Raw genomic sequence first — 27,777 nt, 5'->3', positions numbered from 1 at the left:
GTAGAAAAATGAACAAAGGATATAAACAGACAGTTGGCAGAAAAGTGAAGTATAAATGGCTCTTAGACATGAACAGTGCTCTTAAGAGAAAAAGACGTTGTTGGGCAAGGGTGTGAAGAACCAGGCATACATACTTCCATTGGTGGTGGGAATGTGGATAGCCATGACCTCCAATGGCTATTGTGCAGCTAATTAGAAATGAACATTAATCCAGCAGTTCCACTTCTGGGAACCCTGGCATTTTTTGGTGATAGTGAAAATTGAAAACTAAATGGTCCATCAGTGGTGGCCTGATTAAATCAACTGTAATGTAAAGGAAAGTCAGTATCAGCTAAAACTTTTTTTTTATTTTTTGGCTGCGTTGGGTTTTCGCTGCTGTGCGCGGGCTTTCTCTAGTTGTGGCGAGTGGGGGCTACTCTTCGTTGTGGTGCATGAGCTTTTCATTGCGGTGGCTTCTCTTGTTGCGGAGCGCGGGCTCTAGGCGTGCGGGCTTCAGTAGTTTTGGTACGCAGGCTCAGTAATTGTGGCTCACGGGCTCTAGGACACAGGCTCAGTAGTTGTGGTACATGGGCTTAGTTGTTCTGCGGCATGTGGAATCTGCCCAGACCAGGGCTCGAACCTGCGAACCTGCGATTTTTAACCACTGTGCCACCAGGGAAGTCTCGCTAAAACATTTTATTCTTCAAAAGGTAGAATTTGGTTTTGTTTTTTCTACCATGCTATAAACCAGGGACTTTGAGAGTGATTCTTTCCCCCCATTTTAAAAGATTGAAAAAAATATCAGTGGGTCTGGTATAGGCACAGAAGGTATGTGAAAATATGCCTTTGAAGAGCGATGTTAAGCCTGTCATTCTCTCTTGACTTTCTGCCTTTTAACACACTTCACATGAATTATTAGTCTATATTCCCATCTCCAGATACCTGTTAGGGTTGTTTTTAAAGGATCCTGTCCTGTTTTATATATGTTCTGAGTTGTATACCACAGGAAAGATGGGTATAACATATCTTACCAGCTTCATGGATGAATTCACACTCCAGTTTGCCTTATTGCATCTAAAAATAACCATAGTTCCTATCGTGAGAGCATCATTTCACTTGGTTTGGATCATTGATAAAGTAAGCGAGCATCTGATGTTGTCTGAGAAAGCTGGATGTAGCAATGGCGATTATACTACAGCTGCCTGATGGAGGAGGAAGACTTCCTTTGTCCACCTTCTGTGAGGGAAGGGACAGTACAAACCTCTGTGTGCTATATGTTCTCCTGCCACCTACGTTAACCCGGTTTTACTGATCTTCCTGCTTTGGAGAAAGCAGCGTGTTCACATATGGACTTAAAGCAAAAACGAAAACTGGGTACACCCTAATACACCAAATCAGTCTCCCAGCAGAGTACATTGATACTGTAGTGGGTTGGCCAGAAAGTTCGGTTAGTGAATATGTTGTTCAATAAAGTTCTTCGTGAAAATGAAAAATGTATCTTTTATATTTACTTAAAACCGAACAAACTTTTTGGCCAACCCAATATAACTTTAAATTCTCTGTCATTGGGACTCTCTACTTTAAGATCTTGTTTAAATTTAATTAATTTCATTTAAGAGTTTGAGTCTGTGGTTATTCATTGATTCCTTTTTCTTCATTTCTTAGAGTATCCTGGTTTCACTTATATTTCTTCTTAGAGCCACAGGAAGAAGTAGTTGAGAGTTTGAAGCATCTTAAATGATCGTTTAGTCTAATCATCTCATTTTACAGATATGAAAACAAGCTCAGAGAGATGAGTTTACTTGCCCAAAGGTTGACTGAACTGAATGCATGCTCTCTTGGTCTTCCTCATTAAATTTGGTGAAGTGAGGAGTAATATGATACCCTTGTATCATCTGGGTGAGGTAACCTGCCATAACTTTGAGGTGGATGTGTGGTTTTATTTTTTTGGGAAGATTTTTATGTATTTATTTTTTGGCTGCGTTGAGTATTGGTTGCTATGCACAGGCTTTCTCTAGTTGCGGCGAGCGGGAGCCACTCTTCGTTGCGGTGCGTGGGCTTCTCATTAGGGTGGCCTCTCTTGTTGCGGAGCACGGGCTCTAGGTGCGTGGGCTTCACTAGTTGTGGCACGTGGGCTCTAGAGCGCAGGCTCAGTAGTTGTGGTGCACGGGCTAAGTTACTCCGTGGCATGTGGGATCCTCCTGGACCAGGGCTCGAACCCGTGTCCCCTGCATTGGCAGGCAGATTCCCAACCATTGTGCTCCCAGGGAAGCCCGGGGTGTGTAGCTTTAATTACACTGCAGCAGTTTTAATGAAGGCTTTTTTTTCCCTTCGGGTCCTAGTTGCAGCACGTGGGATCTTTGTTGCCTCATGTGGGATCTCTTTAGTTGTGGCATGTGGTCAGGGATCTAGTTCCCTGACCAGGGATCAAACCCAGGCCCCCTGCATTGGGAGCACAGGGTCTTAGCCACTGGACTGCCAGGGAAGTCCCGAGACTTCATTTATATGCTGCACTAGTTTATTTTTAGTCATGGAGACAATCTAATGGAACTCTCTTTATATTTTTTGGTTGAGAAAGTTGAAGCCTAGAGATGTAAACTTATTCAAAATTGTAGACCATAAACATTTATCCTGTGCTTAGTTTTTAATGTGAGTCGGAGCAGTGCTGCCCAGTAAAATGGTATTCTTTGTTTGTCAGCGTGGCTATTTAAGTTAAAAGAAAATTGAAAATTTAGTTCCTTAGTCTTACCAGCCACATTGCAGGTGCTCAGTGGCTGTGTGTGGCAGGTGGCTTACTGTATTGTACAGTGTAGGTCTAGAGCATTCCCCTTAAAACAGTTTTTTTTGATAACTTTAGAAGTTTTAGTGGTGGGCACCAAGAGTTATGAGTATGATTAGAATTGCCAGCTAGAAATCAGGTTTGTGTTCAAACGTAGGAGGACAAAAATCACTCAGAGCTTGTGGCAGTGCTATAACCAGTTGTGACTTGGGCCCTTTCTTGGTTCATATTTCATCTGTTCTTTAGGATAGTAACCAAGAGCCTATATGAAGAAGGGCTTTTCCTTTTCCATCTGTCAGGTATCTTGGTTTGCCAGTTGAAAATCCCATCCTTGGGTTGAATTTTCAGTGATACATTCATTCATCTTCATGCTGCTTAGCATGTTTTCCAGTCTCTGTACTTCTATTTCACATATTAATCACTTGGTTACTAAGATGCCCTACAAAAAGTTTGATGTCTTTCTTGCTTTTGTACTCAGGATTATGGAAGTTTTTACATCAAATTAAGCTTGATGTGTAACCATGGCTGAGCCAGCTAAGTATAGCTTTGGCGATTGGAATCATGTAGTCTTCTGTACCATTGCTATACATCTCTGCACACTGTTGTTGTTGTAAGAGGCAGCGTTGGATTTCTGGGCTTTACTTTGGATGCTAATTTACTAATTTATGATTTGGCTCGATTTTAATAGCGACTTAGATTGGTTTGGCTTTCATGTACGATGGCAGTGATTTGAGTGTCCATTAGGGTGCATAGCCGGACGATGACGTAATCCAGTCAGGTGCCAAAGTTTTTACTTAGTCCTTTACGTACTTGATTTTGCTTTTAAAAGGTGGTAGTATGGATTTACCTTGGGTGTTTTATACTTTAAAAAGCAGTCTTTTTGCATTCTTGTCACAGTAATTTTTGATTAATGCTTTAGAAGCCTGTATTCTTGCCACAGCTTGTATTAAATTGATTGGTTCTGAAATTAGCTGATAGTTACATATATGTGTGTATCTATGTGTATATATATATATATAAAATACATACGTATATATTGAAAGATGCCTCTGAAGTCATCCAAATGATGTTACTTACTTAGTTTGTTTCTCCCAATTATGAGTGGTTGTGTGCTCATTTTTGATGATTTTTGTGGTCAAAATATGGGGTTTTTTTTTTTTTTTTTTTTTTAAGTTGCAGTGTGCTAGGCATTGAGGATAAAATGGTGAGCAAGACCTCATAGAGATGGAGTATCTTCCCATCTCATTATCTTGCATCTCTTTAGACTTGGGTGGTTTGGAGAGCATTTGTGAGCACATTTGCAGAGATAGGATCATTGAGATCCACATTAAAATGATAACTCTGATTGAGCTGGCCTACCTTAGGGCTCCCTGATGTTAATAAGAGTAGACTTGCTTGCTTTTGTGGGTCCAGGCTCTAGGCTGTATCACCTGTCTGTAACTGAGAGGTTGTCTTTAGTTGTTTGTGTATGATATGTGACACAAGGAGAAAATATTTTCTTGCATGTTATGTAATAGCTACGGCTTCCTCTTGTGAATTTGCATTTGTGAAGAGTATCATGGAATTTATGGTAAAAAGTCATATGAGAGCATAGGGAGCAGGTTATTATTCCTTTTTCCCCAAAGTGAGTTTTTAAAAAATAAATAAATTGAGGGTTCATTAAGGGTTATTTGGAGCGTCCTTTCTTCTTATTCTCAGTGATAAAATAGGAATAATACCTAAGAGGTTTGAGAAGCATGTGTATAATGCTGGCACGAAGGGTTTGTAAGGGTAGATATTCATTCTTGCTATTCTTGAGTTCTGTGACTAAGCAAGTACATATTTAGATACTCTTTAGCTGAGAATCTGTTCCTTTGCTGTTTTAGGCTAAACCAGCCCTCATTCTTGACTGATATTTTTATAATTATGTTCTTACATTCTCTTCATTGGCCTGAATCAGGATCAGTAGTATTGGAAAGAGGAGACCCTTTTTGATAGAGTTATGTTATATGCCTATGGAGGAAGATGTGGCTCCTTTAAGGAATGATTGGCAAAAAGAAATACAAAAGTAAAAGTATATTATCTTTAAAAAAAATCTTGTTTTCCTTTTTTGAGGGGCCCCCTCTGGATCCATTTCCTCTGAAAGAATAACCTAATGATGTCAACTGCTATAGACTGAATGTTTGTCTCCCCTCTAACATTTATATGTTGAAACCTAATCCTCAGTGTGATGGTGTTGGGAAGTGAGGCCTTTGGGGGGTGATGAGGTGTGAGAGTGGAGCCCTAATGATTGGAATTGGTGATCCCAGAGAGTTCCCTCATCCCTTTCTGCCGTGTGAGGACACAGAAAGGGCTGTGATCTATGAACCAGGAAGGGGGTCCTCACCAGACACTACAGATGCTGTGATCTTGGACTTCCTAGTTTATAGCAGTGTGAGAAGTAAATTTTTGTTGTTTGTTAAGTCATCCAATATATGGTATTCTGTTATAGCAGCCCGAATGCACTGTGACGTCAACTAGTAAGCTATGTATTATATTCTTTATTAGCAAATCTGTATTTTTCCTCCTTTAGCTTGTATGACATTGTGCTGTTGCTCCCACTGCCTTTCAATAGTCTGCTCTCTAGCCATGCCCCTTTCTCATTTTTGTCCTTTAATCATGATGTAAAACTTACGGTTTCCTAGTAATTAAATACGACGGGAGAATTCCTCCTTTTTCAGTTTCTGTATTCTTTGGGAAGAACTTTTCATCATCCTTATGGATTCCACCATCATCTGTATGTTTTAACTTTTAACACAAACATTTGTTTCCAGCTTAGTTAGGTTTTTTCCGGTGGGCTCATGTCATAGTTTGCCTGGATACTGTCAGTTCAGTTTGTTCCAGGCCAGGATCAGGAACTCTTTTGTCTTCATTTCTAAAACAGTGCTTTTCTCGTTTCTCCTTCACCATCAGCACCCTCTTGGGACCCACAGGCTTAAAGCAGAATTATTTTTTTCCATTTTACTTCTCTCTCCATTTATTATTTCACCAAGTCCTGCTTCATTCTTTCTGTAATTTAATTTGCCCTTGTCCATGGCCACTGGCACCATATTTAAAGCTTTGATTACTTTATTTTTATATTAGATTCATAAATTTATTGAAAGAGGAAGAAAGTTTAGAGTTAACTTAGTCCAGCTCCTTTATTTTGTAGATTAAGAAATGGATACTCAGGTCAAATGACTTGCCTTAGGTCACACAACTAATGAGTAGCTGATGTTATAGTTCTCTGGTCTCAACATTTAATACTCCTTCCCAGTCTAGCATTCTTCTTAAAATTTTATTTGAAAAAAATTTTTGTCAGTTTTGCGTATCTCCATTTAAGAGTGAGCTAGCTTTAGGAGGTTGGATAAGATAAGATGACAGCACTTTTTAGCCACCCCTCCCTCTTTCCCCCTTCCCTGAAGGCGACTATATTACTTAGAACTCTTTTAGCCAGTTAAAAAACACATATTTACCTCCATATGTGTGAAGAGCATACTGGAAGAGTTCATAATTACATGCATGCTTGCTGATTTTTTTAGTTTTAAGCACATCTATTGATTTCCCTTTCTGAAAAGATATGGAAGATAAGGATTAGCTTACTCTTTTTCCCTCACTGCACCCTCTTCCCCACATTCTGTCTTCCCCATCTTTCCAATACAGTTTTATTGCAATTTTGGTTAAATCAATATTTATCCATTATTACTTGGGATGCTATTTATAATGTCAAGTAGTAAATTATAAATACTTTTCCTAAACAACTTCTGGTATTCCTTGGAAATGTTGTGTCAACTTTTTTTTTTTTTTTTTTAATGTACTAGTCACTAATTTAGCCTCACACTTTTCACCAGTTACATGTTCAGGTATTCCATCAGCTTTATCTTTTTGAAGAAATTTTTATCTGCTCCAGACTGGACGGCTTGTCCTCCCTGCTGGGAACACATTGTCTGCTGGGACCCTGGGAGTTCATTTTGCCTCTCTCCTTCATTGAATTTCCTGTTCCTGTTTCTCTGTTGTTTTAGTGGAGCACAGTCTCTAGTAGTTTTCTGTGAGGAAGGGGGTGTGAGAGGGTAAGTCTTTTGAGACTTTCTGTGTACTCTTGATTGATAGTTTGGCTGGGTATAGACTTCTGGGTTGGAAGTCATTTTCCTAATGTATTAGTCTGCTAATTATTCTCAGTGCCCTTTTAAATAATATCTCTTTTTTTTTTTAAATTTGATGGATACATTAACTTATCTTTCTGAGGATAATTTTTTTAATGTACTCTTTTTCTTGTATAGTCTTTACTCCATCCTGCATTTTTCTGTTTTGTTTTGCACTCTACGTTTCATGATAGAGGCTTTCCTGAGATGTTATTAGAACCCGTGGTTTTCGTTCACATTTAGAGTCGGGGTATATACACACACAACACATAGAGTTGAATCATATGAAATTGCCATTCTTTCTCAGCTTTGTTCACTATCTGTGAACATACTTAGTTCTCAGATCTTCATTTCTAAATCACACCCTCCACTAAAAGGAACCAGGGCTCCTTGGAGAAATGGGTGATTTTAGAGCTGGGGCAGAGAATGTACAAGATTAATCTAGAACATGTTGTTATGCAAGGAAATAAGGAAGTACTCAAAGAACATGGAAAGCACACAGTCCTCTGCTTGAAGGGGTTCCCACTGGCCAAATCTGGGATAACTTGAGGATCAGAATGAATGGTGATATTCATAAATAAAATAAGAATCCGTGAGTCCACACTGATAATGAATGAATGGGAAAAAGGGAACATAACCTTACTGGAATTATAATGTCAACTGATAAGTGTAGAAGGAACAGTAGATTTACAAAATAAACATCGTTTTATAACTGTCAGTTACAGTTGATTAAGACAAGAATTGCCAGTGGATGCTAAAACTATTGGGTGAGTGTTTTAAGAACATAATCTCAAAATATCTTCCTACAGATTATTTACTAGTTAATTACTAAGGGGAAACTGGTTATTTTACAGTGGAGAAATGAGGCAAATATCATCTTAACCAAGTGATCAAAATCCCAATAATGGGACACACAGACATTAGCTTACTACTTATGTGATACTCTAGGAAAAACAAACCTCACTTACCACTTTTGTGGTAGTACTGCCAGATACTTATACCCTATATTCTTCAAAGATGCCAGTGAAAGACAGAGAATTGCTGAAGAACTGTTTCAGATGGAAACATGACATTAGGTGTGATCCATGATCTGGGCTGAGGTGAAGGGGGATTGCCGTAAGGGACGTAGAGCAGTTGGCAGAATTGGAATGTGAACTGTAGAGTCTGTATGGGACAGTTAATGTGTTGCATTCCTGACTTTGTCGTTGTGGAAGAGAATACCCTTGTTGTTAGGAAATACACAGCGAGCTATTTAAAGGTAAAGGACGTGATGGCTGCAGAAGATGGATGGAAGAGCAAAAGTGACACAGTGATTAGTTGTGAACCTAGGTGAAGGCTCTGTGGGAGCTTCTTGTACTGCTCTTGCAGCTGTTCTGCAAGTTTACAATGAAGACTTTTAAAGAAAAGATTGGAGTGAGGGTGGTTGATTGGAGCCCCCATTCATGGGTGGGGGCTCAGTGGCTGTGAACCTTTCAGCAGTGTGATGAGTTGAGCTCCTTTGGTTGGGAAGTCCCCAGTGTCAGGATTTTCAGGTGTTTGTTTCTTGAGGTCAGTGATTAGAAGACACTTTCAGTTTTCATCCTGGCTGGGAATGTCAGAGCCCAATAGGAGAATCTGGCTGGGGATGGGGTCGGCAGTTGAGGGGGCCTGTCTCTGCATTCTTTCTGCAGTTCACACAGTCCCTCTGTTTTCACTGGCAGGCCCACCCTCAGCTGTGCTGGAGTCACCATCCTTTTTGGCTTCCTTCTGTCATCTGATGGGGCTGGGAAGGACAGAAGAAGGCAATGAGATTTGGGAATCTAAGTGTTCATTATATAGCTTTTTCCACTAGTATTCCTTTTGCTCCCTAATTTTGTTGGTTCTTGGGATTATGCCTTTAAAAAGCAAGACAAAACAACCAAAACAGTTCTTTTACTGTACTTTTAGAGGCATTTCAATGTGTCTTCAATATACATTCTTTACCCAGGAGTCCCAATAGTGCATTTATGTACCATTTCATTCTGTTTTGTATCTTTTGATCTTGTTTCCCACATTTTCACAATTTAGAAAAAACCAATTTCTTATCATCAATAGTATAGACCCTCTCTTTCCCGTAATTAGTCTAAGGGAAAAGACTGAACAATTAAACAAAGACCTTTTTCCAGAAAAGTGGGTTATGTCTCAGCATACTTGTTACAACTTAATAAGCACCTGGATTTGTGATGCTCTGAGCGGGTTGACAGCTGTCTTATCTTTTGGCTTCCCTGGATGGGAGTGTGCAGCACAGTGAGGCAGGCAGGTTGGTACAACTCTGCTGGGAGTCTGTGATTGACTGACTGGCTTGGAAGTGGGTGAAGTGGGTAATCTTTTTTTTTTTTTTTTTTTTTTTTTGGCTGCATTGGGTCCTTGTTGCTGCACACGGGCTTTCTCTAGTTGCGGCGAGTGGGGGCTGCTCTTTGCTGCAGTGCGTGGGCTTCTCATTGCGGTGGCTTCTCTTGTTGCGGAGGGCGGGTTCTAAGCATGCGGGCTTCAGTAGTTGCGGCCCACAGGCTCAGTAGTTGTGGCTTGCAGGCTCAGTAGTTGTGCATGGGCTTCCTTGCTCTGCAGCATGTGGGATCTTACCCGACCAGGGCTTGAACCCATGTTGCCTGCTTTTGTAGGTGAATTCTTAACCACTGCACCACTAGGGAAATCCAGAAGTGGGTGATCTTGGCTGGTGGGAGAAAAGATTGTAGATCAGTTGAGGATCCTACAGCTACTCAGATTAAATGTCAAATGTATGTATGTGTGCGCAGGCGTGTGCATTTTGTGGAGTATATAACTTCATTGGATTTTTAAAGGGGTCTGGAACCCCCAACACAGAGTGGTTGTGATGGGACTAGAATTACCTATGACATTTAGAAATGTACTCTTTACACTAACATGCTAAGTTGGTCATGTCTAAACACTGTGGTGGCACATGATCTGTTCTTATGATTTAAAGCAAAAATTTAGGTGATCAATTAAACACTTTTTTAAGTTTTTGTTGAGAAAACATTTCACTGGTAAAATGTTTTTTAGAGTCAAATATTTTCTTCATTTTAAACTAGGTTTGTTACAGTTTTTGTTGATTCATTTTGTTTCTTTTAGCAAGTGGTTAGCATTGTTTCTATTTATTTTGAGGGAAAATGTTGAGTTGATCAGAATGTAGTGTGAATTTTGTGGAACAAAGGCATTAAATAAATGGCATTTATTTTGAGATGCCTTGTAGACTGCACCCTTATAGGATTTCTGATTGGTATATTGTCCATAGTTTGTGTCTTTTCCTGCAGTATTTAGTTATAAATGAAGTGCCTTGGAAGACAGTTTAAATTTATAGTCCTTTCATGTGAAGCATCTGGTTAATTCACATTAGAGACGGGATTCAGCTGCAGCTAGTACTTCAGTGAACTTAATGTTCTGCTCATAGTTCCTAGTAAGTTACAGTTGTTTAAAGGTATTACACGGGGCTACTTGGGGACGTTTAGAGGGAGATACTTCTAAAACTTGTTTTAGTGTTGTAAAATATGGTGCCTTTGTAGTTAACCCTGTGTTGAGTAAGAATGTCATTGACGTTTTCATAAGACAAAGATAAGCATATGTATTTTTTCTTATTTGCTCACTGATAGTGCTCTTATTACTGTGTATCTATTTCTGGGTTATTGTTTAGTGTAGGATAAAAGCTTAGGTAGAGGGATGACAGTGCCTTTTTTCCTCTTGTTACATAGAAAAAAATTCAATTAGCTAGTACTTTTCAATCCTCTGAGGTATAGTTGTGTGTGAATGAAGACCTTGAACCAGTATTTTTAATGGCAGCTCTCATCCGAACAAAAGAGAACACGTTGTCATTTTTGCTCTTTTTTTCTTTATAGGGGAACTTCTGTTTCATGTGCACCATCCCGCTTTATTCTGCTAATCTGCTAATGCAGTAAATTGGAAGACAACCGTTGCCAGGATAACCTGTAATGGGCAAGGAGCCACAGAAAAGAAAACATTTCTTTTAATTTTTAAACTTGGTTTGAAAGGTAAGGTCACTAAAGTTATGAGGAGTTTCATGAGTTACATCAAGGAAAGCAGTTTTCTGACTTGAGACCCTGGAGTCTAGGTGGACCTGGTCTGGGTCATCACTTTGAGCCAGGTACCACCTGGCTCCGTGGCGCTATGGTATTTTTAGGAAGTTAAATAACAGGCTCTGTAGTTTGCTCTGGTATGTCGTAGAATCTGCAGCACCCATGGGATTCCCAGTTTCCACAGGATGGGGGTTGGGGTGGGATTGAGCTGGGCCCTAAGGACTAGACAGGCCTAGTAAGCTGATGTAGCATGCCAGAGAAAGACTGCTAGTAGCGACCCAGCTACTGCTTCTAGGTCACCTGGCTCTGTGTGTGTGTGTGTGTGCGTGTGTGTGTGTGTGTGTGTGTGTGTGTGTGTGTGTGTGTGTGTGTGTGTATGAGAGAGAGAGAGAGAGAGATTTGTGTTCGTTTTACACCAGCCAAAGGACATCTGGCTTCTAGCCAGCCACCTGACTCTTTTGAGTCTTAATTGCTATCATTTTGCAACTCTTCACTGAATTTTTTTGTGAAAGACCAGAGGTTTCCTTTGCATATTTGGCTTTTGAGTCAATTGGCACTTAATAGAAAGTGGCCCAGTAGGACCTTTTTGGGGCTATGCACACATACTTAATCCAATTTCATTTGTTCCATAGTAACTGGAGGAGCAGGTGGGCATAAACCATTTAATCATCTACCTTTCAGGCTTCACTGTCTCAGGAGATACTATAGTTGTTCTGTTATAACAGGTCTCTGCTTCTAATCCCCAGGCCCCAATCTTTCCTAGGCAGTAAGCCACTTCGCCTGTGCTCTCCCCCACCTCCAGTCCTTTGTGAATAACTCTTCCTCAGCATCCCCTTCTGCTTACATAGTGAAGCACCAACTCTTGTAGAAAGGTTCTGATTTGTCCAGTTTTTATCTTCATATTATTCTGTATAAATCCTGATGGGGAGAATTCCCTTTAAGTAGTCATTCACTCTGAGCACCTTGTCTCATATGGTTTTGTCTGTTTGTTTTTGCTCATGTGGCCCAGCCCTTCCTTTTCCTCTGCCTTGGGATAGGTTCTAACCCATAGGTATGAACTCTTCAGTTTCTTACCTGCCTGACTGAGTGGAGAATTCAGTTGAGGGTTCAGATATAAGAAGTCCAGTAGTATGCAGTGATAAGCTATGATCTGACTGTCAGATTCATTTATAGTTAAAACAATTATCCATTTTTCTGTTGTGATGCTGGATTTCAAAAACTAATTTTTTTTTTTTTTTTGCGGTACGCGGGCCTTTCACTGTTGTGGCCTCTCCCGTTGCAGAGCACAGGCTCTGGACGCGCAGGCTCAGCGGCCATGGCTCACGGCCCCAGCCGCTCCGCGGCATGTGGGACCTTCCCGGACCGGGGCACGAACCCGTATCCTCTGCATCGGCACGCGGACTCTCAAGCACTGCGCCACCAGGGAAGCCCGGCTTCTTTAACTTATTAACAGGCGACCTTAGAAACCAGCTTTGATTGAAGCTTTGTTTTCATTTTTTTATTTTTGTGAAGAAGTTCTCCTGTAATAAGATACTCCATTTAACATTTTCTGACTTTTCTGACTGTTCCTTTCTTGTGAGTTGGGAATACTGTGATGACCGCTTAGTCTGGTAATGTCAGCATATAGTGTATTTTAGCACAGGGATGGTATGATTGCATAATAAACAGTGCTTTGCCATCTAATTTCATAACAAAATAGTTCACATCCCATTTGTACCTTAAAAACACAACATTTGAAGTCCAGATTTTCTTTTCTTGTTTTGACATAATAAAATGTTGCAGTACAGCATATGGCACTCTGAGCACTGTTGAGTTATACCCGTGTCACTGCGATTTGGAGAGCGCCCAGCTGCAGTGCAAAGTGATAGCACCGTATGTGGTCTCTTGTGACACCTGCTCAACTCTGCCCTGGTAGTGTAAAAGCAGCCAGAGACAGAATGTAAAGGATGGTGTGACTGTGTTCTGTTAAAACTTTATGGCCACTGAAATGTGAATTTCGTAGAATTTATACAAGTCACGAAATATCGTCCTTTTGATACTCCCCCACCCCCACCCCCAAAGAGTTAAAAAGGTAAAAACCATTCTTCGCTCAGGGCCTGTATTTATAAAAAAGGTGGCAGACCAGATTGGGCAATCTCAGTATGGTACCCCCAGGTATCCTAGGTCTCTGGAGTTGCTTCACACACTCATGGCAGAAAAAATGGGGTGGGAAAGGACCTAAACTGAAAAGGTACCATTGTGGTTTTTGCTGTTGGTTGGATTTTTCTATTTCTTTGTTTTTTGTACGTAGGAATCTTAAGTGCATGTAGTCACCTCAGAGTCTTTCTGTTAGATAGTCTTTTATAATACCCTGATTTTAGATTGTGCTTATATTTATAGAGCCTGTCCTAAATGCCAGGGATTGTGCTGCTTTATATTTTCTTTCTTTTCATAATTTTTTATTTTATCATACATAGGTACATAGCTTACATAGGTGCATAGTTTAAAAAGTCAAATGGTATCACAAGATTTATAACAAAAAATAACAATCATCTATTTCATCTTTCCCATCCTATCCCCTCCTCATCCCAGCCCCTAGTGAGTAAGTGAGTTACTTACTCACTAGGAGCTGCTACCTCCATCTCTTAGCTGTTTACTCATCTTTATTACTTCCTTATGCATTTCTAAATTATATACCTGTAGGTAGCAGTTTCTAATCTGTCTTACTTCTAATTATGAAGGTTAAGGTTTAGCTCTTATATGCATAGCTCTTTCCCTCTCACATCTCCCAACATAGTTAAAGCACAACTTTGGTTAATATCAGTAATAAAAGTATGTATATTTTGGTTAATTAATCCCTAAATCTCTGACTTAATTTGCAGAATCCTTCTCAACACGGTAACATACATCTGGCAATACACTTCCTTGGACATATCCTTTCCAGAGCCCTCTGCCTCATGGTTTACTCCAAACTGGTTCCTCTTGACTTCGTCTGTAGCTGCAGGTGTCCCCCCTTCTGGGAGTCATCTTTGCTTCTCTGTGTGTTGGATCCCTGGTCTCATGGATTCCGTGTCTTCCTCTCATGGCTTACTGCCATGCTTTAGTGAAGCCCATTCTCCATCCAGTAGCTTCCTCAAGAAACTCTGAATAAATCTTTCAGACCTTCCAGGTCTAAAAATGTTCTTTTCTAGAATTGCTATTGAGGAAGCTGATGTCATTCTGATTTCCAGTCCTTTTATAAGTTTTTCCTCACTAGAAGAGTTTAGATACACTTTTTTTTTTTTAATCTCCGATACCACGGGCTTTCACACTGTGTCTTAAAGGATCTTTTACCACTCAACGTGGTGCCACATGTAGGTCTTAGGGGGAGAGTCACTTCTTTATGCTCTGAGAAAAAACATTTTTTTGACAAGGGAGATCAGTGGTGAATTATAATATGTTCTAAAACTTTTGTTACTTGGATGTTGGACTTTCGGAATTGTTTCTCCATTTTCTGTCTTTCATAAATTTGTTGGCATTCTCCTTGGCTGTTGTTTCCTTTTCTTTGTCCTTTATTGTTGTTTTTCTAGAGCTTCCAGAAGGGCAGAGAATTGTGTAGGTTTCAACCCACTAAGCATCTGGAAGTTGGCAGAATCCTTTGCTATTTTCTTGTTGAGACTCCATGTCAGCCCAAATGTAGCCATGCCTTTTATATCACATAGACTTTGAGAAGAAATTCATAAAACAGTGTGGTGATCATTTAATATAGTCTTTCTGTCCAGAACGGGAAGTTGTCTGTCGTTGCCCTCATAGAGAATCATCCAGGCTTCCAGAGGACCTCCAGCCTTGGGGTCTTGAAGGTGTTGGTGTTCCTAACCTTTAGCAAGTTCCTGCATCTTCTGCTCACAGATAGGACGGATAATCTGTCCTTTTCACTCACTGGCTCTCATTTTCTCCCTTGGGCACTGTCCGTGATAGTATAAAAGAGCTTCGAGATATTCAAAGCTAGTTATTTTTTCCTCCAAGTGGCAAGTCCTTCTGTCACCCTGGTCCTCTTTGGGTGCCATGTGGTTGGCAGTCTCTTCATCTGCCCCAGAACAGGATATGATATTGCTTGGCATGAGCTGATCTGCCCAGGGAAGGCTTCAATAGAGTTAGTATCTCCCGTGGTCCTAGATGCAGTTGATCTATGACACATTCTGAGGGTTACTTGCTTATTAGTCACAGCATAATACAACTTTATGTCAAACTTATAAGTAACTAAAATCTTTGGACTTGTTTCTTTCTTTTAACAGTTTTCTTAGGCCTAGCAGCCTCTACCCCCCACCCCATGTCATGCTTTTCAGTTTTTATTTTAAAAGGACTTTACATTTAACCATGTTAAGTAAATTTCTCTTGGTTTCATCATGTCAGACAGCTTTTAAATGCTGATTCACTCGTGTTTTCTGTGCATTTGGACAAACCTGTGGCATTCTGGTCAGTCAGCTCTGATAGCACCACTGGCCACAAGAGCTGAGCTCCTCCAGTGTCACCACCTACGCTCTTTGGGCTGAGCTCCCAGCCAGCTTGTCTGTCAAGTGATTCTTTTCCCTGCCCATGAAGACATGGGATTCCCGTCCATGAGTGTATCCCAAGAGCCATTAGATGGCAGGTTAGCCTGCTGCTGTTTCCCTTCTGCAGGCTGGCCTGGGGCTGGCTTGTGCTCTCGATGACTGCTGCTGGGACCGGTCGCTCACCGGGTGTTCCATGCTGGTCCTTTGGCCGTGTGCCGTGATGGGAAGAGCACAGACTTGGGAGCGCAATGGGCCTGGGCTTGAGTCCCAGCTCTGGCCAGCTTATTCACTAGCTGTGGTCTTTGGTAGATCATCTCACCTCTTAGAATCTTAGTTTTTCCATCTGCAAATGAGAGCGAAGCCTTGAAGAGTTGTTGTGAGGTACAGATAATGTATCTAAAAGCATCAAGTCCAGAGTCTGGCATATGGTAGGCACTTAATAATTGTGAGCTGCTATTAGTCATTTTTCCTCCTTTAATAGAAAGTTGCCGTATCAGGCCATTTACTGTTATTGTGGAATAGCTAGAAGAGATTAAGGGGCTATAAAGACTGTAAGCAGTGTTCATGTCTCATGTTCTACACTGAGCTTGTATTCCTGAGCAGAGTCTCAGCAGTCCAGGAGTCTGCTTTGCTGGTAAAATATTCATGACGGAAAGCACTTCCTAGAGGTTAACAAGTTATTACTGCTAGTCTAGGGACTGTTGAGATAGCCCTAAATGCTTTATGATTATACACATTATTTATGTCTTATGTATGTATGGCTGCCGTGGGTCTTCGTTACTGCACATGGGCTTTCTCTGGTTGCAGCGAGCAGGGGTTACTTTTCGTTGTGGTGCGCGGCCTTCTCATTGTGGTGGCTTCTCGTTGTGGAGCACAGGCTCTAGGTGTGCAGGCTCGGTAGCTGTGGCTCGCAGGTTCTAGAGCGCAGGCTCAGTAGTTGTGGCGCACGGACTTAGTTGCTCCGTGTCATGTGGGATCTTCCTGGACCAGGGCTTGAACCCATGTCCCCTGCATTGGTAGGCGGATTCTTAACCACTGCACCACCAGGGAAGTCCTGATTATACACATTCTGATTAAAGTTTGCTGGGCAAGGAAGATCGAAGGTTAAAAAAAATGGGGGAGGGGACCTTTAAAATTTGTGACCAATTTGCCATGTCTGTCTCTGTTATAGAGTTGCTTGTAACTCCAAATTAACCAGGGTAGTTAGCTCGTTCTTAAACTGATGCTTGTTTCTTTTTTGGCCTTTTTTCAATGGCATCTCAATATGCTCTAGAATTTCTGATTTGGAAAGGCTGTTCTCTTTGGGCATCTTGTCTGTAATGGACATATGAATAAAAAAGTAGCCACTGTCACTTGATTCAAGTTGGATGACTCACAAACTGCATATAACTGATTTCACTTAGTAAAAACATGGGCGAGTTGGATTTTCCAAGGCTTTCCCCTGCACTGTGTTAGTATAGAGTTCTCTTTCTAGCTCTGCTGTTTTCATACTGTTCCTGACTTGCTTAGGACCAATCTTCCTCCCTACAGTTTTATTTATTGTATTTACTTTTTGGCCACGCCGCACAGCTTGCAGGATCTTAGTTCCCTGACCAGGGATTGAACCTGGGCGCGAGCAGCAAAAGTGATGCGTCCTAACCACTGGACCACCAGGGAATTCCCATCCCTACAGTTTTAGATTAGGAACTCTTTTGGGTTATTTCAGATGACAGGTGTTCTAATCGCATCACGTTTCCTCTGGCTCTCCAGTTACATGTCACTTCTTTCTGATATTTCAGATTTGTTGACAGCTCTGCCTGGTTTCAGAGATTCAGAGAATTCTGGATGCTTGAGATGGAAAACCCTCTACTTAGAATTTTCTTATTTGTGCAGGCACACACGCGCACACACACACAGAATAGACACCTAGATCCAGCTAGGTTTTCCTTGCCTTTATTGCTTTGATCTCTAACAAGGCTCCTGGCAAAAACCTGATTGCCATTGTGTCATCCTCATTACTTGTCTTTTTTCTTTCCAACCCCTTAGTCTCACTTTAAAAAAAAACTTGTTCTTAGTATAAATAAGTCATGCTTTGCATATACTCATATTGAAGTTGTGGAAATTATGCACAGAAATTCATGTCCACTTGCATTTTCATAATGAGAACTTGTAGAAGGACACATCACTGTACTTTAGTGTGGACTCCATGACAAAAGTGAGGCTGGACTTTTCTTGATTGGCAGTTGGCTGTTTAAATATAAAAGTGAAGTGGGCGATTAAGATCACACCTCTTGCCTGTCCACAGCATCTTAGAGGTGTATTTGGAGTTAGCCCCAGGGTGTGGGTAGGCATTTGTTTTCTGAGGATCGTGTGTTTCCCAGGTAGCTCAGAATTCCAAGGGCAGTCTATAAATTTGTATCATCTGATACCTAAGTGCAGCTAGGAATGAAGAAAACATGAGAATTAGGCTTTGAGGAATTATGGGTGAAACTGGAGGGGGGATAATAATTTAATGTGAAATTTCTTAGGGAATAACTTGGTTTTCAAAGTAGAGGCTGTTGTAGGGCCTCGCCATCCTCTGCGAGTTCTTCAAACAGTCTCTGGGTCACCGCTCTTTATCTAGGCTCACCCCTGTCCAGTCCATCTTTCACATTGACAGCATTTAAACTCTAGATCTCATCTTGTTGCTCGTTTGCCTTGTCTCACCTGACCTCAGTGTCCCACCTCAGTGGTCTTGTCTTCAGCACTCCCTTCCCTATCCCACATTTTAGTCATATTCAAACACATGGCCGTTCTGGGAACAGGTTAGACCTCTTCCCCTCTCCGCCTTTGTGGGAGTACAGCGTCTGTTGAAAATGTACTTGCCACAGCTTAAATTTCGTCTCCTCTGTGTCATTTTCCTCTACTTTTCTTGAGTCATTTGTTTCTGTATACTGTGTTAATCTTTGCTATAGCTATTTTAATGTGCATTTATCTCAGTTAGAACGGACTGGCTCCCTCCCTCGCTTCTGCAGCAAGCCTGCCCGGCTCTGCTGTGCATTCGTGCATGGCTCTTTGAGATCTGGCTTTGCGTTGCCTAACCTTTCCTAGTGCCTTCTGAAAGTCTCTTTCTTCTTGTCATCAGGACTTTCTCCCTGCTGTGAATTTCTTGAAGCTCCAGGGTCTATCCTCCATGCTTGTAGGATCACCTACTGAGCCCTACCTGTCTTTTGAGGCCCAGCTTAGGCCTCATTTATAGCAAAGTCTTTTCTGTCCAGGCTCCCCTCCCTTGAGCTCCCTTTCTACAGAACAAGCTTGGAGTTTATGCCATTTATTTTCTGTATTTTCTCTGTTCTCAGTTTTATTGTATTCTTCAAGGAAGTAGGCACCGTTATCATATTACTCCTGCATTCCCCAATACAGTGCAAATTAGTGCTTTAAAAGTACCTGTTACGGCTTCCCTGGTGGCGCAGTGGTTGAGAGTCCGCCTGCCGATGCAGGGGACACGGGTTCGTGCCCCGGTCCGGGAAGATCCCACGTGCCGTGGAGCGGCTGGGCCCGTGAGCCATGGCCGCTGAGCCTGCGCTTCCGGAGCCTTGTGCTCCGCAACGGGAGAGGCCACGACAGTGAGAGGCCTGCGTACTGCAAAAAAATAAATAAAAGTACCTGTTGATTAATATAGTGCATATTAAATGGATTTTACTCCTTTATTTACTACTCTGAAAAGCTGAAATATCAAAGAAAGTTACAAATTAAAACTGGGCAAAGCATCTACAACATCTGGATGGTAGAAACTTGATTGCTTTTGATACGTTCTTTGGAAGAAGCAGTTTCAGAGCTAATACAACGAAACTGGCCCTGAGTTTGTATTGCCCTTTCCTCTAAAGAAATTCGTTATCTCTAACTGGCACTCTGATACTTGCTTTGATTAGTCTAGTGTTCGAGTGGGGGTGAGGGGACAACTGTATGAGTTGGATACCTTTGTTAACAGTGGAGAGGCAGCTACTGGGTAGACTTCCCAGTCCTTTGTGATCTTTTTCCTTAGTACTTAAAGAGAACTGCCATCAAAGCCCAACTGTTACTCCTTCCCGATGTTGCATGTTTCTGCCTCTTCGTGTGAAAATTATAGCTTTTGCCTAGGCCTTGAGCGTTGCTGTTGGGGGAGTTTATCATTAACTTATAACACAGAGCTGACCTCCCTTCAGAGTGACTCTGCACTCTGCTATTTATAGATACTTTCCTCTCTGTCCCTTCCTGGTGGCGTGCTGCTCTCAGTGTACAGAGTGGCAACCACCAACCCTTCTTCAGCCTAGCCGTCCCCCCATTTGGGTCTTGTTATATGTGGCCCAACTCAGTTCTCCGCACGCCTGAATCCAAGCCCAGGGGTCCTGCAACTCCAGGTGTCTGGACACTGGCAGAAGCAGGAGAGCCAGTAAGAACAGCCTTTCAGCAGCTCAGTTTGTTCACTACACCCTGTTCCCAGGCTGCTGGTAAACTCGGCCAAAGGTTTGGGGTAAATGTGCCTGCCCCTCGCGGAGTAATAAGCACGTTGTTTTGAACCTGAATGGAGGCAGTGGTGCTCGCTTCGGCAGCACATACACTAAAAAACTGAATGGAGGCCGTGAAGACTCAGTTTTCTCCGGGACCAGTGGGGAGTCTATTTTTTTATATTAATCAAACATCATTGTTTCCCAACATGTTCGAGTGACCTGGGCATTTTATTTTTCATCATAATATTTTTGAATTAACTTAGAAAATGAAATAAATTCCCACAGACACGTAACTATTTCAAAATTTGGCCAGGTGTATCTCTACCAGTAATGAGCCACTTGTAGCCCTCCTGATTCAAGCTAGCATTCTCCATTATCACAAGGTAAAGAATTTGAAATTTTACCTTTTATCCCTACAAATATTCCTAGAAATTAGAGGCTAAAAAACAGTTCTCGTTTTCTTGTGACCTACTTGTTTGAGTTAAGAATGTCCAAGTTGTTTCTTTTATATGTATATATGTATATGTATATATATATATATATATATATATATATATATGAGAATAAACATGATTTCCCAGGTATGTTTATATTTTAAAAGAAAGAAGACCGTGGCCCATAGCCTCTCCCCACCCATCCCACATTGGCCCTTGTGTGGAAAATGTGGGTAACTATTGACTTTGGCTGTGGAAGGAGATGGGGAAGGTATTTTAGTACCAGGAGAGAAACTTTGAATCATAATTGTAGCAATCATACAATTTGAGCTGTCTTGTCCCGAATGGCCACGTGTGACTCTTAAGCACCGGAAATGTGGCTGGTCCAGATTGCGATATGCTGTGAAGTTTCAAAACACCCATATTTTGAAGACTTAGTACCAAAAGAATTACATGTTGAAATAATAATGTTTAGCTATATGAGGTTAAATAAATACATTTAAAATTAATTTTACCAGTTTCTTTTTTACTTTTTGGTGTGGCTGCTAGAAAATTTAAGCTTACATGTGGCTCACATTGTGTCTTGAGTGATGTTTCTGTTAGCACCAGCTCGGGTGACAGTGGAGGTGTTGTGTTTCTCGTGCTGAGGGCCGGGGCCTCTAGAGAGTGCTGCAGGCAGACTGAGGTGTGTAGGGATTTGAACTTGGGGAGCATGTGCTTACGTGCCTTTGTATAAGACCCAGAAAAAATTTGTATTATAACTATTCCCTTCATAGCACATCTAAAAGAAATAGTATTAAAAATCTGTAACACATTTTGTTGTCTTAAAGTCTTTCCCCTGTGTTATCTTAGGTGAACGCAGCTACTTCTCATGTTTGTGTAGGTTGTACTTCTTACTTTAGGTGACTGCAGCTATCTAAACTGGATGTATGTTGTGCGTGTTTGTTGCAAGACTGGAGCATGCGAGGAAGTATTTAGGGTATGGGATCTTGGGGATTGAAGTGAGCCAGTTACGGAATGGCATACCAGAGGCTGGCTTCGCGGGTGTGCGGCCTGTAGTCCCACGGGGCCCACACCCAGAAGCGTTAGCTTTCAGGCTCAACATTGCTGTCTTGAGATTCTTCATAATCTTTGTATGTCTTTTTGAACCTTTGAACCTTGTGCCCTGGGCCGGCCATTCCTGGGTACAGGGTTTCCACCATTGATAGCAGTTCACAGACTTGGGCTTTACAGAGTGCAGTTTACCCCACTTGGATAGAAAATTGCCAAAATTAGGCAGTTAGTACATAATGAATAGGGGATTTTGTATTTTAAACTCATTAAAGTTCTTCTTTGTCATTTCGACAGTTTCCTTCTCATTTGTAGGCAGGACCATCAGCAGTTTCTCTCTCCAAATCTCTTTAATAGTTTACCTTTTAGTGTGTCCATGGTGTCATTTTTTCTGGCCTCTTGGAAAGTGTTACGTTTTGCTTCTGTTATGTTGAAGGAAAACCCACTAATACCAGCTTGTCCACAGGGAGTTTCTGAAATAAATAACAGTCACGTGTTGGTATAGTAGGCTTTTCCTCTGTTTCTCATGGTTACATGATTATTTTGAATATACTTATAGCAGTTTATTGCAAATGATCAGCAATGGTTTAAACCCAGGACAGCAGCAGCATCTGAGGACTTGCTAGAGGTGCAGAATCTCAGGCCTGATCCCTGCTTTCCTGAATCAGAATCTGAGACTGTGTTTTAATAAGACCCCATGGAAGTTCGGTAGCATTGGTTTAAAGCTCACTTGACTTCAAGGGGGTGGTATGTTGATTACACAGAAGCTTCCAGGTGCTGAGTGCCGGTATGTCTCAGCCACCAGACCGGGCCTTTCTCATCTACTCACAGCCAGTTTACTTGTTTGAGGATATTGGGGCTTAGAGAGGTGAAGTGGTTTTCCTGAGGCCTCAGTGCCAGGCAGTTGTGGAGCCAGCATTGGAATCCAGTATGTTGAGAGGCTTAAGAGTCCTAACAAGGTTTGAGGAGAAAATGATGTTTATTTGATGGAAAGCAAGTGGTTGTAGGTGGTTTACATAAACCACAGTTGGGCCCTGTTCAATATACTCTTCCAGCAGAGCCTTGGCAGATTCTGCAGAGGGACTGACGTCCTTCTCAAACCTCTTGCACGTGACTGAACCACATCACCATACCAGGTCCCGTGTCATAGAGACAAGGTAGCACCTTTTGTTTCAGAAACAAAGTGTCACTGCTTAACTGCTTTTGAAATAAAGGTACTGTGGCCCAGGTTTTGCTTCCAAGAAGGATGATATTTTAATTTCACAGGACCCTTAATTAAAGCAGTTGATCTATGACGAGTAGATTTATGGATCCTTTGGTCCTATTTTATGCATATACAGTGATAATTTTCACTTGTGTCTTCAGTTATGAGGAAGGCGGAGCATAGCAGAAGTTGTCCTCTGCGGCAACTCCTGCCCACATACTCTTCAGCCCTTGTGGAGAAAACCCTATTTTCAAGGTACCTCATTCAACTTATAAAACAATTCTAGGATTTTGCAGAAAGATGGAGGGTAGTTTGCTTTTACCGTTTCTCTCTTTGTCAGTATTGATTTAAAAGCCTGTGAATTGGTTTACTGTAAGAAATTGTATTCCCTCTTATCGCTAAATCCTGTTGAAGTATACCTAGGTTAAGAATTTTAAAGTGTATTTATGTTTACTAAAAGTGAGCTGTTGAAGTTCTGACTTTTTTCAGTTTCTTCAGAGTATCTTAGTTACATTTTTTAAAGGACTCCATTGACCTCAGGGCCCTGGGCAGTTGAACTTTGTAACAGTTAGTTCATACCTAGCTTGATTTTACTTCAAAGGGCACAAATAGAAGTAGGGCCAAGCCAGGGGTAACTAATTTACCAGTGCTGTTCATTTCCAGTCAATTTGCTGTTTGGTTAAAAGATAGAATACATAATGTTTAAGAGTATACTGTGGTTATATTTTATTTTTAAGTCGGTAGTATACCTACCCAATTTAAAGAAAATGCACTGTGGAAATGTATATTTTAAGGTGTTTTGATTTGAAAAATGCTATTCTAATTTAGGATAGTGGAAAGCAAAAGGAGTTAGGCATTTTAAAACAGATAGTTGCTCAAGAATTCCTTTTCTTGTGTATAATAAAATAAGTATAATAACACACGATGTCATGCGCTCAGGAGTTTGGAGGAGCTGGTTGGTCAGGTCGGCCATCCTGCTGGAATACAGAGCAGGTGTGTATGATGGCTCATCGTAACCCGGCCTAGGACAGGCTCTCAGATCGGCAGGCAGTGATCTTCCTCGTGGTGATTTGGGGGTGCAGGCACCTTCCTTTTGGGCTCTGCAGTCCCTTAGGGCCTTTTTTGTCATCAACATCCAGCCAGATGCCGGGGGGAGCACATGGAGGTTTTTATGGCTCACGGTACATTGGAGAAAACTTTGTAATGTGGCCATATCTACCTGCCCGAGAAGTTGGGGACATGGTCTAGGTGAGTGCCTAAGGAAGGGAGAGAATGGATCTGGTAGACAGTCCCGCCTGACACCACATGGCTCCGCCCCTCCGGGCAGGCTGTGAGGACTGTGGGGGACATGCCCGTGTGGGTTCAGAGATGGCAGAAAGGAATGTGTTAGTCAGCACTCTATTTCCTCTTGAGCAAGGGATGCTAAACTTTTTCTGTAAAGTACCAGATAGTAAATATGCAGGCCACCCGTGGTCACTGTCACATATGCTTCTCTTAAACAACCCTTTAAAATTATCAAAGCCATTCTTAGCTTGCAGTTTGTGGGCTGGATTTGGTCTGTGGGCCGAAGTTTGCCAACACTTGTTATTTCATCACCACTAATTATCAGTTTTCTCTGTAAATCAGTATATGATGAGTTACCTTTATAAGGTTAAAATTTTGGAGGTCAGTTTTTAATTGAGGTAGATAATGTGATTATATCTTGATCCATATTTTAGAAGTATGACTTTGGTTTGTAGATGTTTATAGTTTTCAGTTGATGAATATGAGTGTATATCTTGTTTATAACTAGCCAGTAGTAAGGGCTTGATATGAGATTTGCTTTTGTGGTTTATTAGTACTTTTCATTATACTTTGCCTTTATGTGTGGGATTACAAAAAAATGAAAAGACATGCTACTTTAAATGAGACCTATTTTTTTTTTTTTGAAGACTTAAGGCTAAATTGTAAACTGTGTCCAGTTTTCTGACTTCAAGTGGAGAGACCATTAGATTAGCAGAAATTCGGCTTATAGACCAAAATAAGCACATACTGACCTGATACCAGTGGGACGTGGGAAGGTATTTGAATGTCACTAATGGCTTTTCAGTGTGACTTTGCTGAAGTATTTAAAATAAGGACAGTGAACTCTTTTGTCTGTAGACATCCTAGGATCGAATTTTCCGTGATCAACTTTGAAGACAAGGTGAATGATCGTTCTTTAAGGTGATCTTGCTACAGTTTTTTGTTTCTTTGTTAAGAATGGCATAGGTTTTGCCATTTTATGGCTTTCACATTTTCAGCTGTGAAGGTGCTGTCAGTGGCTAAAAGTTCTGGTTCGTGGTGGTTATTTATTTAATGTTGTAATATTCTGAAGAGTACCATGTACTTAGGTCTCGATACTTGTCATTTGTTACTGAAGATACTAGTTCTGTGTAAGAATGTATGTTTCACCCTGAAGAAAGGGTTTATTTTCTTCCTTTCCCAGCACTAAATTCTTAAAGTATGGGTGGGTTAATTTTGCAGGTTAAAATCATCCCAGGTTTTATCATTCTTTCAGCATTTTCAAGTCAAAATTTTTTGTTATCAATAAAAATATTTTCTGAGAAGGAAAAAATCTTGCCAGTTTTACATATTTAGAAAGTATTTTATAGATTCGATATGGAACTTGTTTTTCTTATGTGACCCAAGTTGACATTTTAGACTGTAAAACTAGATGGAAACTTGAAAAATTAATATGTGAAGTTGAAATTGTATTTGAAATACTCTCTGCATTTTGTTTAGAGCAGCATGTTTTGGAAATTTGATCTTCACTCATCATCCCACATAGACACACTTCTAGAAAGAGAAGATGTAACACTGAAGGAGTTGATGGATGAGGAAGATGTTTTACAAGAATGTAAAGCTCAGAACCGCAAACTTATAGAGTTCCTGTTAAAAGCAGAATGTCTCGAAGATTTAGTCTCATTCATTATTGAAGAACCACCTCAAGACATGGATGAAAAGATCAGATACAAGTAAGAAAATTCAGTCTTCTCTTTAGGGTGGGGCTGAAGTGAAGCGGGGGTAGGGTATATTATCGTCCTTGTTGTCTAGCAGCTCTGCAGGGCTGTCGTAGACCAGTTACAGAATGTTAACATGTCAAGAGCAACAGGCTCAGTGGAGCAAACAATCCGTTCTAGAACTAAGTCCAGTGAAATCACAAGATTTTTAAAGTGAACGTTCTAAATTTTGGCCAAAAGGTTTTGTCTAAGGGCAAGGTGCATTATAAACAGTGATAAAGTTTCCTAAAATACTAAGACAATCCAAGTAAGTATTTTCTCTTTTTTGCAAATAGGAAGACAGAGATGATGTGACTACTCAAGATTACACAGCACATCTGGGCCAGAGCTTGTTTAATGAACAGCGCTGCTGATTAAATAAATTCTGACCTTTTGTTAACTGAAAATAAGGGTATGGGTCTTGGTCAACATTACTGTAGCTAAATTTAAGCAGCTAACACCTTGGATAACTGCAGTGGATTTATCTACTTCACCACTGGTGTCGTCAGCTTATAACACTTCGTATTCGGACCCCTGGAAACTCTGCGAATATTCCATATGTATTTAAAGTGTTGGGATTTCAGTTAGTTACTTTTCCATCTCCAACTCTATTGAAATATTTGTCCCCCCCTCTCTGCCTGAAAATAGAACCAATTCAGGAACAAAACAAAAAGTCATTGATGAAGCATTAAATAAACTTAATGGAATAGGAAGAATTACGGCCTACAGTAGATTCTCCTTTGCCCTTTTTCCCCCAGTCTGTCCCCCTTATCAGATATCCTTTCATTTCTTTGTGGGGAGAGTTTTGCTGTCAGAGGAATAGTACTTAGTAATGCTTCCAAGTTCTCATGGCTTGGATCTTCAAGGAAGTCATGTTCTCTGCCAGCCATTAAGGTTGACAACTAGCATGCAGCACGTCTCCACTCAGAGAGCAGTACCTCAGAAAAGAAAAGGACAGAAATTTGACAGGAATACCAGTGTACTCCTTTCGCCCCAAAGACAGATACTTTGCTACTTTGGAATTCCCTTCACAGTGAACCACCATATGTGGATGCTGCTTGTCGTGGGGCTTATCCTGGCTGGAGGCAGCGTGGTGTGGGCTTGGTATCAGGCCCACCCGGGATGCGTGTAGCCCTCTCCTAGGAGCTCTGAGAACTTGAACAAGAGGCTTACCCTTCTTGGATCTGTTTTCTCACATGCTGAATGAAGCTAATACTTCTTTAACTGGAGAAGAGTAAGCAAGCCTTGTGGAAATTGCTTATTTTACCAAAAAGTAGTCATGGCATCTGTTGTATTGCCATGCCAGCGTTTTTTGTGCTACCTTTGAGGTTGAGAGAGCAGGTGTGTTTCCCTGGGCATGCAGCCTTCTGGTTGGCACCATTTCGAGGGAGCATGGCTTGAGCTGAGCAGAGCAGTTCTCTGCTGCACTTCTGGCCTGGACAGAGCCACCAGCTGTGGTAACATACACAGAGCCGGATAACTCGGACAGCTGGATTAGCACAGAGTGATTTTTCAGAGGGAATCTGAAAGCTTCTCTGGGTTAAGGTTGACTGTAGTCATCTAAGGAAGTTTAGACTAGTGCTTTTTAGTTTACGGATGATGGGGTGATTGCTGTGGTTTGTGAAGTTTGTAACTGCGTATCAGTTACACATGTGGATTGAACCCATCACTTTTAATCCAGTGATCATACACAAGGTGTTAAAGGTTTGTCATTTTTACATTAACTTTTTAATCTTAATAACAGATACCTCAGTTTTAAATAATTTAGCAGAAATTTGAACAGAACTTTAAAAATAGGTCCTTAAGTACTAGTGTAAACCCAAAAGCTGAGATGCTGTTGGTCGGGTCAGGGTTCCCACAGAGGGACTTTAGAGGCAAGAGGAGAACCCGGAGGGGTGCTTCCCTCAATGTCAGGGGAGGCCAGGCTTCAGGACGGGGAGATGGGACAGGGGGCCCAGGGGATCCAGGGGCTGTGCTGACAGGCCAGGTAACCATTGGCATTTACAGCGTGGAGCACATGGGCCCCTTCAGTGCAGGTTCTCCAGGTTGTTGGACACCGAAGCCCGGCTGCAGTGCTTCTGAAGAAAAACTGGAGACAAAGCAGAGAGTTCTTTCAAGTAGTTCCCTGGAAAAGGAGCAGAGAGAG

At 41.3% G+C, this 27,777-nt stretch overlaps 1 protein-coding gene across 10 annotated transcripts in view; it reads left to right on the top strand.

Moving 5' to 3' along the window:
- The window catches only part of PPP6R3 (protein phosphatase 6 regulatory subunit 3), a 126,578-nt gene that overhangs the window by 27,805 nt on the left and 70,996 nt on the right, over nucleotides 1-27,777 (top strand). For 3 of the 10 annotated variants that reach the window (XM_079928834.1, XM_079928833.1, XM_079928832.1), the window contains exons 1-2: nucleotides 24,764-24,816; nucleotides 25,380-25,607. In XM_079928834.1, the coding sequence (XP_079784960.1) occupies nucleotides 25,381-25,607 (227 nt within the window). In that variant the 5' untranslated portion in view covers nucleotides 24,764-24,816; nucleotide 25,380. Of the gene's footprint in view, nucleotides 1-10,766; nucleotides 10,920-24,753; nucleotides 24,817-25,374; nucleotides 25,608-27,777 lie in introns of those variants that run through there. The other 7 variants (XM_079928838.1, XM_079928837.1, XM_079928836.1 and 4 more) reach the window with 7 other exon arrangements.

The sequence above is a fragment of the Stenella coeruleoalba genome, assembly GCF_951394435.1.
Source record: "Stenella coeruleoalba genome assembly, chromosome: 8".
Lineage (NCBI taxonomy): Eukaryota > Metazoa > Chordata > Mammalia > Artiodactyla > Delphinidae > Stenella > Stenella coeruleoalba.
This window is presented reverse-complemented; position numbering and strand designations above follow the sequence as displayed.